The following is an 11960-nucleotide window of genomic DNA, read 5'->3' as shown; positions in this document are numbered from 1 at the left end:
TAAAATCAACCATAAAAATGGTAGTCCTCTTTCCTTATTATTGGGGGCATGGAACCACTGTCATAGCTTCATTTCATCGATCCGTTCATGAACAAATCGCACAAAAAATTGCGTCGTATAGTTGCGAACTCCAACCTATACAAGCTAACCGAACATGATGTGCTGGCGAAACGCGATCATACTACAGAACCAGACGGATACATATTGTACTCGTCAGAACGTTTTTTTTCTTCTCATATATTCGCCATAAGCCGATCACGAGCGGCACCCATGTCGTGCACTTCGGAAATTGTTGTTCAAAAACGCATTTTGAAAGGCCCTGTCATCCTCTTCAGCAAACTCCTCACATGCTGATATTGTAAAGACACTTTTAAGGGAGCTGGCATGTGATAATGAATTGCCGAATTTCTAACCTGCTGGAGCTAGTATGTACTCCGTCCTCCATAGGAACAAGGTTTTTTCTAGGATGTTTGCGTTATACAATTTGTTACTTCGTGTAGTGATCACAACCCCGCTCGCACGCAGATGAGTCATAAATCCCACGCACAATACAGAAAATGCAGACTTCCCAGATTCAATCAAAAGCTGTCACTCGAAGTGCCGAAGCTTCGTCTCACCTCACCAAAATTGCCCCATTTATATATGTATATATTGTATCACTAGGCAAGTACCATTCGAATGCAATGGCGCCTCAGGCGACGGCGCCGGCCGCACGAGACGCTGCTTATGGACAGGTACCACAATACCAACGCTAATATCACAGGCGACAAGACAAACACAGGGATGCGACTGTACGCGCTAGACCCACGGAGGGGGGGGGGGGCGGTGGAACGCGGCGGCGGAGGGAGGGGGCCGGTCTGGAAGACTTGTCACGCTCTGACCGGCACGGTGACGAAGAGTGGAGTGAGCGGAGTGAGAGTAAAGGGTGCCGCGGGGTGAAGGTAGATGGGAGGTGAGAGAGGCTCTGATTGGGAGCCAAAGGAGTTGTTGGAGCGGGTTCGGTGTATATGTCATCACAGACAGAGAACCGCAGGTGGAGACGGCAGCTAGGCAGGAAACCGTTCAATAAGGGGCAGACACCGACACCGAGAAGAGGTCAGCACCAGGACTGACGGAACCATCCTAGAGGTGGGCACCAGGACTGATGGAACCATCCTAGAGGTGGGCACCAGGGCTGACGGGATCACCTTAGAGGTGGGCAACACGACCGACAGAAACAGATTAGAGATGGGCACCGGAACGGGCAGAAGCAGACCGAAGGCAGGCAGAGGGCAGGCCCAGCTAACCAGGGTAGGGTACAGGTAGGGCGGAGGGCTATTGAGTGAGGGGACTACATGGGTCGACCACGCGGAGTACACCCTCGATCCCCAACGGTACCAGAGGGAGGAAAAATGGAGGGGGGGGGGGGGGGATCGGCAGAACACGACCGCTGACGACCGTGCCGGTGGCCGCTCGAGACTGCGGGTCTGCCGGACTGGGCTCCTACTGGGCAGCACGGCGAGGCTGACGGCGCCGGTGGCCGCTCGAGACTGCGAGCCCGCCGGACTGGGCTCCTACTGGGCAGCACGGCCAGGTTGACGGTGCCGGTGGCCGCTCGAGACTGCCGGCCTGCCAGACTGGGCTCATACTGGGCAGCACGGCGAGGCTGACGGTGCCGGTGGCCGCTCGAGACTGCCGCCTGTCGGACGGGCTCCTACTGGGCAGCACGGCGAGGCTGACGGTGCCGGTGGCCGCTCGAGACTGCCGGCCTGCCAGACTGGGCTCATACTGGGCAGCACGGCGAGGCTGATGGTGCCGGTGGCCGCTCGAGACTGCCGCCTGTCGGACGGGCTCCTACTGGGCAGCACGGCCAGGCTGACAGCAGCTTTGTCAGGGGGACACCCGGCTTCACGCTCCCGGCTGTACTAGAGAGTTAACTCGGTCGGGCTGAGTAATATCGGCGAGGGATCGGTGAATGAATCACATTGCACAAGCAAACTAAACTGGCAAAATGGTCGGCTCTCGCAGCCAGTTAGGTCTCACCGTTATACAAGAAATGTAGCATGAAACGGGTTGAGCAAGGAATAAATGAAAACAAAATGGACACGTCATTAAAAAATTACTAGGATTGCGGTGTCACCAGTTTCCATAGGCCACTTTGTACTTCGACAACATATCGCGAACAGGAAAACATTGTCAAGCCTCCCATCTCACGAAGGGAACGCAAAAGCAGTGCATAAAAATCCGCTCAGCGGCTTATGTACATAATAATACACCAAGGCGACCCGATATGTCACCACTGTGGGCTGTTAAGACATCGTTCCCTCGAGTCAAGAATGGCGGGGGGTGCGTCGGAATCGGTGGCGCGCGCCGAGTCGCCCAGCCCCTCCCCCTCCCCCACCACGTATGTACATAGTATACTCGATTTGTGTATGGAGCTCGGGCAGACGGGAGCGCTGACACACGAAACGTCGACTGCAGGGCAAAGACGGACACTCCGCTCTAGCGCGTACAGACCAGTCCACTTCTAATCCACCGACAAACTATCGGCGACGGCGCCTAGTTGTGCGTCTTGGCACTTGAAGTTGTCCAACCGGCCGCTGGGCGGCGCTGCCACACACGTCGCCTCGCGGCCGTTCGCGGACCGACTTCCACAGTGATGTGGTCGGCGTGGTCGGCGAACCTGCCGCATCTCTGAGATCAATGAAGAAGGAAAACGGCACGCACGCACACTTGCACATACGGACGCATGCACTCAACCTGTCGGTGTTGCGAGCTCAGCATCCTCTCAGGTGGTCCGCGGATCCGAGTCCGTGCCACATCGTGTGGTGGCATGTCGAATCAGCAGCAGCACACCAGAGTCCACTGAGAAGTCCAGCAGCATCAGGCACGGCCTGACACGTTAGCCACTATAAAATTTGCAAAGTCCCGGGCTCGAAGCGCCTGCCATCTGTGGGCGGCCCCTACAGGTAGACCCTGCGGACGCTCCGCGTGGTGGCGTAGCCGTCGCTCATCGGCGGCTCGTGGCGACTGGTCATGTCTCGCCGGTACGGCAGCTCTTCGGCCATCCCTGAGGAAAGACAACAGGCGCGTCACGCTATGCCACACGTCAAACCGCGGCATTATCAGTCAGCATCAGGGATCGCGACACATTACCCACAACACAGCGTATGCATGCCATTTACCCTCGAACGGGTTATCCCACGGTGAAGGATAATGACCCCGGAACGTTCGAATGCATTGGACCTGCTGGGGCTGACTCTGGTTCTCCATGGCTCAAGGCGAGGCAGCGTTTTCCCATTATTTCCCAGGCGGCGCCATTGCAGCACGCTCAGGTCCCGTCAGCGCACTGTATAACACTGATATCCCGTGTGCAGTAACTACGTGTGACGTCATCAGTAGCAGCGAATTACGTCGTTGCCTCATATGCACACCAAAAACGCATCAGCTTAAACCTTTAATCAAGGGTGTAATCTGGCCAGGCAGATTCAGGACTCCGCGCTTAACCGTTCAATTTAAAGTACCAGCAAATCATGTTTTTGCCTCGGATTCGGTTTTTTTATTTTGTCATTCGGAGGGTGTACAAATATCTTACACATATCATTCGGTTTACATTGCTATATTTCTCGTGAACAAGATGAACAATGTGGAGGGTTAGGAAAGCTGCACATGAAGTTGGGGGAAGGGGGCTGAACTACTATTTCCTAGGCCTTGAGCTCCTCTCCCCAACTCGCACACAATCCTACACTTCCGCTCACGACATCCCATAACATCACGTCCCGTGGCAAGCCAGAGCACGCTCAGTCATCGCCACGGCCCTCTTCACGTGGCACGTGATCGGACGCGACAAGTTATCGTGACTGGCACGGGACAGACGAGGATGGGTCCGCATGCTCGTTTGCAATCACCACCAGTCGCTGTCGCCGAGAATAGTCCCGTTAGAAATTCAATAGCGCAGCGAAGCGGGAGCGCCACCCCGTCACCAAGCACGCCACTCAGCGCAGGGATGGGCCGCACGCTACTCGGCCATAACTTGGCCACCAGTCACCGGGCGCGGGTCTATATTTGGCGGGACGGACGTCGGGTACTCCGGAGGCGCCGGCGCGGGGCTCAGCCGCGCCGGGGGCTCGGTCTTAATGCTCACGCCGCCGCCTCGGAGGCGAGGAACGCCGCCGCCGCCCGCTCACCCCTGTCACCCAGCGATGGAGGCTGGCGTGACCTTGACCTCCTTCCGGCGCCCGCCTGTTCGGGCGCTAAGACTCAGCCGCTGTCAGGCCATTTGCAGCAGATACATCCGCGTTTTCTCAAATTAACCAGGTTCGGTCGACTTGCATTTATGAGGTCGGAGTTTAAGTGCTTGCTGGAACGTCATTAATCGAAGCCCATACCAACGTAAATGATGTTATTATCGGACATCTGTCCACAAACAAGACTATTTCCAGCTCCAAGATATCGATCCATTCAAAGCGTACCAACGAGCTTCGATTCTGCGTCCACAGATACGCCAAGCAAGAGAGAAAATGTCACTGGCGGAGTGCAGGCGACCACCTTATCCACACTGCAAAGATGGCCATGCTACCGGTAGTGTCTTCTCCGGTAGAATATGCCATGTATCTTCGGAAGCATTGGGATCCACCGTACCTCTCCGGGGTACGTACAATAGTCCAGGATCCAAGGTACCCCACACCGTACCTCTCCGGGGTACGTACAGTAGTCCAGGGTCCAAGGTACCCCACACCGCACCTCTCCGGAGTACGTACAGTAGTCCACGGTTCAACGTACCCCACACCGTATCTCTCCGGGGTACGTACAGTAGTCCAGGGTCTAAGGTACCCCACATCGTACCTCTCCGAAGTACGTACCGCAGTCCATGGTCCAGGGCACCTCACATCGTGCCTCTCCGGAGTATGTACAGTAGTCCAGGGTTCAGGGTACCCCACACCACAAGCTCCAGCCTGCGTGCGTACCTGCGTCCTCCAGCTGGAGGGGGCGGCCGCGCAGCTGCCGATGGTGGGTGCCGTACACGTCTCCACGCAGCGGCAGCATCGAACCCTCGTACTTGTCTGCAGAGGGGCACCTCAGGTCAGGTGGAGTGAGATGGGGTCAGCCGGGCTCGTACTAACGTGGACAACAGGGGAGAGAGAATGGATGAATTCTTTCGATGGCGATACGGATACCGAATCGCTTGTACCATCACTAGCCAAATAACGAAAACAAAGCTAACCGTACTTGGCAGGAGCCTGGGGGGGCTGGGGGTCTGAGTAACTTGTTTCATGTTCACAAAGCACAGGCGCATGATGTGTATTAAAATGGCAATACTGAGACATCATCTCATGGCGTTCTTCAGCCGTGGCCCTTTCCACAAATATCACACAGGTATACCGTTGGTAACATGCTGTAGTGCGAGCTACCCTGTCCGCGAAGGCCATCACGGGCTGCGCCGGAGTCCCCGGCCGAGCCGGCGCCCTGACCTAACCTGACCTGACCTGAGTACTGGAGCGGCAGCGTGCCCGTCCGTCTGGTTTTTTCTTCAGAGCGTGCCGACCATGCTGTTGTGGGTATGAGCACACCGGCTCTGAGTAGGTGACCTCCTCGCCCAGAAGTGTGGGGGTCTTGCGCCAGCCTGCCGGAGCGGTCAGGTCATCGGCGAACGGTCACTCGTGGTCACTCGGACCGCCTCAGCGCCAGGGGCGGCCGCACGGGAAAGGACCGTCTCAGGGGCGCGGGGACTGACAGCGGTCGAGACAAAGCCGGCTCAGGGGCGCGGAGACTCCCAGCGGTCAGGACAGGATCGCCTCGGGGGCGCAGAGACTCCCAGCGGTCAGGACAGGGTCGTCTCAGGGGCGCAGAGACTCCCAGCCCTCAGGACAGGATCGCCTCAGGGGCGCAGAGACTCCCAGCGCTCAGGACAGGATCGCCTCAGGGGCGCAGAGACTCCCAGCGCTCAGGACAGGATCGCCTCAGGGGCGCAGAGACTCCCACGCTCAGGACAGGATCGCCTCAGGGGCGCAGAGACTCCCAGCGCTCAGGACAGGATCGCCTCAGGGGCGCAGAGACTCCCCAGCGCTCAGGACAGGATCGCCTCAGGGGCGCAGAGACTCCCAGCGCTCAGGACAGGATCGCCTCAGGGGCGCAGAGACTCCCAGCGCTCAGGACAGGATCGCCTCAGGGGCGCAGAGACTCCCAGCGCTCAGGACAGGATCGCCTCAGGGGCGCAGAGACTCCCAGCGCTCAGGACAGGATCGCCTCAGGGGCGCAGAGACTGCCAGCAGTCGCCACAGAACCGCCTCAGGGGCGCGGACACGGTCAGCGGTCCGGACAGGACCGCCTCAGGGGCGCGGACACGGTCAGCGGTCCGGACAGGACCGCCTCAGGGGTGCGGACACGGTCAGCGGTCCGGATAGGACCGCCTCAGGGGTGCGGACACGGTCAGCGGTCCGGACAGGACCGCCTCAGGGGTGCGGAGACTGAGAGCGGTTGCGGGATGGAACCGGGCGCGAGGCGCCTTCGTAGCGTTCCGGCACACATTCACACCTTGCTCTCCGGGCAGCGAAACGATTGCTTAACTCAAGACTAACCTGGGCATTCACAGTTGACGCATACAAGTTGCCACTGAGTTGTGAGGTCGAGATTAACGCCGGCGCCACATGCTGACTGGTGAGCTCGCTTGTAAGCCGATCTCAGCATGAGGTTCGCATCTCGCCGAATGGTGACTTTCTGTCATTGATATCGGTGGGGCAGCACCCACCGATCCCACCATGTGGTGAAGCTCCGCACCAGTCCCGATCAAACACCACCCACTCGTCGCACCTTGTGTTGACATTCTGCCGCTGGTCGAAGTAGGTGTAGTCGGTGTCGGCGTACGGCATGTTGACGTCGTCCTTGTGGCAGCGGCGCGCGCAGTAGTGGCCGACCACGAAGCCGAGCACCAGCGCTGAGATGGCCGTGATCAGCACGGCCAGTGCCAGCGTGCCGGCCGTGAACAGCTCGTCCGAGACTGTCTCCGAACTGCTGGGACCTGGCACGCGGCACGAGGGACAGCGTCTCAGCGAGGCCGCCACCGGGCGGACGCTCTTCGTCGTGAGGTTGTTTGTAGAGCACTAACAGTTGCAGTAGTCGTGCAAGCGACCACAGGCTAATGAGCTATTTCAGCTAGCTGCCGCCTGGGCTATTTTCTCCCACCCCTCCCGTTGGGTGTGACTTCAGACGTTGGCTGCCAAGCCCCTGACGTTAAGCATTTACGGTGGCTACCGACACTTGAGCACCCGCAACTTGTAACCGCTACTTTCTGTCTTCCCTGGTTCTAACTTCAATCCGGTCCCACCACTGAGACATAGATCTTAGACCGCCTGGCCCGAGCCTCCTACCTTGGAATATACCTCGCATGGGACTCAGACCTTTTTTGCCACAGGACACACCAATCCCAGCCTTTGAATCATGCCGCACATCACACCATAACAAGTCCGACTTCTGACCTCCGACCTCCGACCTCCGACCTCCGACCTCCGACACCGCCTCTGCCTCCAATCTTACCGCTACTTGACTTCAGGAAACATCGAAATCCAAGCCCGTTTGGAATTAGTCTCGAAACCTCTCTGATCTTTCTTATTTTGACCCCAGACCACACGTAAGTCGGACATCTGACTGATTTGACCTGTAATCTCGAACCCCTACCCTGAAACATAGCCCACACTGGTTTGAACCTTGAACCCTCTCGTCACTCGAACCCTTTCTACTTCGAATTCTGGCCCATTCGACCCTGGTGCCCCATCCGTGACGAACTTGAGCCGTGCCATCGGTGACCTCTGCCCGGTGCTGACCTTGTCCGGCGCCAGCGGGATGGGAGGACGAGGGCCGGTCGGGCCGCCGGCTGCCCTGCTCTGACTGGAAGGAGAGCGGCTGGTCGGAGCCGAACTTCGCCCCGGAGCGCCTGTCCTCCACGCTCAGCCGGCTGCGCTTGGTCGCTCCTGCGGCAGACGTGGCGCGTCAGAGGCCGCGGCGCCGGTGTGGCAGCCAGCCGGTCAAGGCCGGCATTTGTGAGGGAACGCCTGGCGGCCAATGAAACATTGTCAGCTGTGTTTCAATTTCGCTACACGGCGGGCGGCTTGGTATTGAGGCACCACTGATGCTCGGCAGCTCTAAAGATATGATATAATGGGGGGGGGGGGATCTGTGTTACTGGATAGTAAAGATAGGAAACAAGGTCTGTCCGACATAGCTCGCAAGATATATAAGGTCAGGGGATGAGTTTTTATGCTCATAGCGAACATTGGTCTAGGAAATGCTTCCACAGAAGCAATGGCATACGAATGGACAATCGCCAAAAGCACAGTATATGAAAATACGCTACGAAGTGGGAAAGAGTCCAAAGACGTTTCGTAATAATTGCATTGATTTTCCACATCGCTATCATTCATCAGGTGTTATTGTGCTGATATGAAGCGGGAACACATGTGCTCGACACGAACGCTTGGAATACAGAACTTGCTTCCCACGCTACAAAAGGATTTTTTAATAGAACTATCACTGCTCAGACCTAGCGTAGCACTCTTAGCGTCATGTATCCAGCCTCAACCTTTCGATGATTCGTTCACATGCGGCACTACTCAAACTTCTGCTCCAAATGGACGGGACATCTCTCGAACCTGCGGGGATTCCGTCCATGACGTCATACCAGCGAACAAAAGCGGTCAAAGGTCACCATTGCGGGGGGCGGGGCGGGGGCGGGGCCGGGGCCGGGGCCGGGGTCGCAGCTCGACAGGAGCACGCGGGGGTCAAACAAAGGTCAGCAGGCCGAACTTCGCCTGCGGCAGTCGGGCTCCGAGCTGTAATGTGATCGGTGTCGGTGCCCTTTGCCCTGCACGTGCACTCGGCTCGCCGGACGCGGTTGCCCTGGTGACTAGGGGGAGGATACCTCCATCCAATAATCCTAACATTACACATTGCGATCCACAACGCCCCGTGCAAAGAGTGAACTTATTTCAACCAACCCCCACCCCTACTCCAATCCTGTTCCCCAACCAACAACTAGGCTTGGCTTCCCATCTGCCACTGCACAATCGGTTGTCCTTGCTCGTTTGGAACGTCCGTGCGGAATATTCTCCAGGTGCCACTCCAACATAGATGGGTTTTTTGTCGGCGGTGCACTTTCGCGGCGGTGACGCCTCCGATGGTGTCACGTGGTCAATCCGTCCCTGACGAGTGACCTCATGATGTCCCGTGACCGCTTCGTCCCTGACGAGCGATCTGATGGTGTACCGTGGCTATTCCGTCGCTGACGAGTGATCTGATGGTGTACGGTAACCACTCCGTCTCTGACGAGTGACCTGATGGTGTTTCGCGGTCACTCCGTCGCCGACGAGTGATCTGATGGTGTACCGTGGCCACTTCCTCCCTGACGAGAGTGTCCAATGCCTCCGCTCCAAACTGGGTTCGGCGACTGTTCAATGGCTCCGTCCCAATGCCTTTGCTCTAAACTGGGTTTGGCGACTGTTCAAAGCCTCCGCTCTGAATGCCTCCGCTCTAAACTGGGTTTGGCGACTGTTCAACGCCTCCGCTCTGAATGCCTTTGCTCTAACTGGGTTTGGCGACTGTTCAACACGCCTCCGCCTCTAACTGGGTTTGGCGACTGTTCAACGACCTCGCTCTAAACTGGGTTTGGCGACTGTTCAACGCCTCCGCTCTAAACTGGGTTTGGCGACTGTTCAACGCCTCCGCTCTAAACTGGGTTTGGCGACCGTTCAACGCCTCCGCTCTAAACTGGGTTTGGCGACTGTTCAACGCCTCCGCTCTAAACTGGGTTTGGCGACTGTTCAACGCCTCCGCTCTAAACTGGGTTTGGCGACTGTTCAACGCCTCCGCTCTAAACTAGGTGGGTCACCTGAAGAGCGATCAACTGAAAATTTAATCTCTACGATCAAGCTCAAGATGCGTGAAGGGCAGACAGGCTATCCGGCAGATGATCAGATCGTCATACTGATAACCTGGGGCCGGGCTTCGTAGAAATGTCTCCGAGGGTTCTTCTACTGAAATGATGTGTGCCCTGAGCCGCAGTGGGGAACGTTTGCCAGTTGGGGGCTCCACGCTCTCCCATGTTTTGGCCCTCGGTGGTCACAGTTTATCAGGAGAGACCACATCACGGTTGGAGAGTCCATGGAGGGGAGGTCGTGAGGGTCAGGGCTAGTAATTAAGAAATAGCATTAGACCTGTAAAAACAACACACCATATCTGGGTCACGGAAAGGGAATTGCGACCACATCCCTTCTCCTCTCCCTCCTCCCCTCCCCCCCCCCCCCCCCCAGGCGGTTCTATATCTAAAACTTCCGATGCTGACCCACGTACATCCCGGTGGCGGCGTATGGCTGATAGCGAGTCACCCTGCCTGCACCTAGCCCGGCGATGACGAAATCTATCTCACGAAACAGCATACAGAACACCAGGAAATGAACACAACTCCGCATATTTACAACCAATCACCTGGCCCGCTGTCAGAAAATGGGAGTGGAGCGGTGTTTTCCAGAAACGCGGAAAGAAATACGAGACCATCCGCCACAGTCATAAGGCGGAAGATACCTAGCCAGCGGTCGCCATTTCCCTTCAAAACAGCGTCCAATCGGTAGTACGTTCCATCCTGGCAACCACTCCACCGCAAAACGACCTATCAAAATGCAAAATACGCGAATGAAGTGCCCTACGCACAAATTCCCCCATTCTCAAGATTTTATGCAAAGGCCGTAGATAGCTCATCTCGTCATGCTCTGCCGGCGAGTCCACATTCACGAGACTGCTCATCCTCCAGCCTCGGGCCCAGATCAAACAAATCTGTATGCTAATGTCGATTCCACAGGCATTGGATCTGCATGAGATCGCCCACCGCTTCGGGCCGCTCGCAGACGTGATTGAGTGACGTCACCAGCCGTCGGACCGTGACGTCACGGGCGTCAGGCCCGCCGCCGGCGAGGTGCCAGACGCGAGAACGCGGCGCTGCCCGTCAGCGCGGGTGGTGAAGAAGCGGACCAGCGTCCGCGCAGAGGCCGCGTCATCCGGGCAAGCCGACGATGTCAGAACGTCCAGGCGGTCATGTCCAAGCTTCCAAGCTTGTTCTCTGTCATGGAGAACTCGCTGGTCCCCCCCCCCCCCCCCCCACCCTGTCCATAGTGGGATGGGGTGGGGCTGTGAAGATCCAGCCTCGCCATCCACAGGGGGAGGGGTACTGTAGAGGCCTGCGCCCCACTGACCTTCGGGGCACTGTCGCGACGCGCCGTCGCGCACGTTCTGCACAACTCCGGCCCGTGTAACCGCTGCGGGGTCCACAAAGGAGCAGCGCTGGCGGCGCAGGTCCCACGCGCAGTACGGGTCCTGGCAGGGCCACGCAGTCCCTGGAATAAGGCGCGCGTCAGCTCGGGGGGCAGGAGCCGGCCTCCGCGACGGAGACCCTTGTTCTAATCCGGACGAGGCTGTGGCCGGTGATCCCTGACGTAACAGCTGAGGTCGCTAACGTTCCGCGAGGAATTTAAGCGGAGCTATGCGCCGGCATCCTTAAAAGGACACCCACTGAAGCGGGACACGACGCACGAACAGGGCAATCAGTAGCATGTCCCGCGTCCCGTAAAGTGTCCAGTGACCGGTGGCAGTATGGCATCCGGCAACATCGCAGTTTCCGGTGGTGGTCCGGCAACAGGGCAGCCACATTAGCATCGGATGGTATTGGGGACAAGGCCGCGACAGACAAATTTGAAGGGGATAAGAAACAGACAACGACCACAACACAGTCGGATGAAATGGGTTTGGATATATACGAAGATATGTACGAATATCTTACGTCTGTGCAGGATTCATCACGGTACGATATATCATCACGGTATTCATCACGTACGACTCACAATCACACGGATCTCACCATTACTCACTCAATCGATCATCACAATGCACATAAAATGCACATCATCACGGTATTCATCACGGTACGACTCAAATCACAC

General features: G+C 57.3%; 1 protein-coding gene and 1 long non-coding RNA gene across 2 annotated transcripts in view; both read right to left on the bottom strand.

Moving 5' to 3' along the window:
- Positions 1-2057: 2057 nt before the first annotated feature.
- Positions 2058-5512, bottom strand: LOC119095916 (uncharacterized). The gene is made up of 3 exons (XR_005093952.1): positions 5466-5512; positions 4947-5042; positions 2058-3049 (listed from the first exon to the last, which is right to left on the bottom strand). It is a non-coding gene; the product is annotated as an uncharacterized LOC119095916 (long non-coding RNA).
- A 929-nt stretch (positions 5513-6441) lies between these two features.
- The window catches only part of LOC119095781 (uncharacterized), a 51053-nt gene continuing 45534 nt past the window's right edge, over positions 6442-11960 (bottom strand). The window contains exons 7-9 of the mRNA XM_037218637.1: positions 11217-11357; positions 7800-7946; positions 6442-6997 (exon numbers count right to left, since the gene is read on the bottom strand). Coding sequence (XP_037074532.1) covers positions 6660-6997; positions 7800-7946; positions 11217-11357 — 626 coding nt within the window. The 3' untranslated portion in view covers positions 6442-6659. The remainder of the gene's footprint in view (positions 6998-7799; positions 7947-11216; positions 11358-11960) is intronic.

This window comes from Pollicipes pollicipes, unplaced genomic scaffold (assembly GCF_011947565.3).
Source record: "Pollicipes pollicipes isolate AB1234 unplaced genomic scaffold, Ppol_2.1 Scaffold_4219;HRSCAF=4965_pilon_pilon_pilon, whole genome shotgun sequence".
NCBI lineage: Eukaryota > Metazoa > Arthropoda > Thecostraca > Pollicipedomorpha > Pollicipedidae > Pollicipes > Pollicipes pollicipes.
Note: the sequence above shows the minus strand (reverse complement) of the source record. Positions and strands in the feature narration are given on the sequence as shown.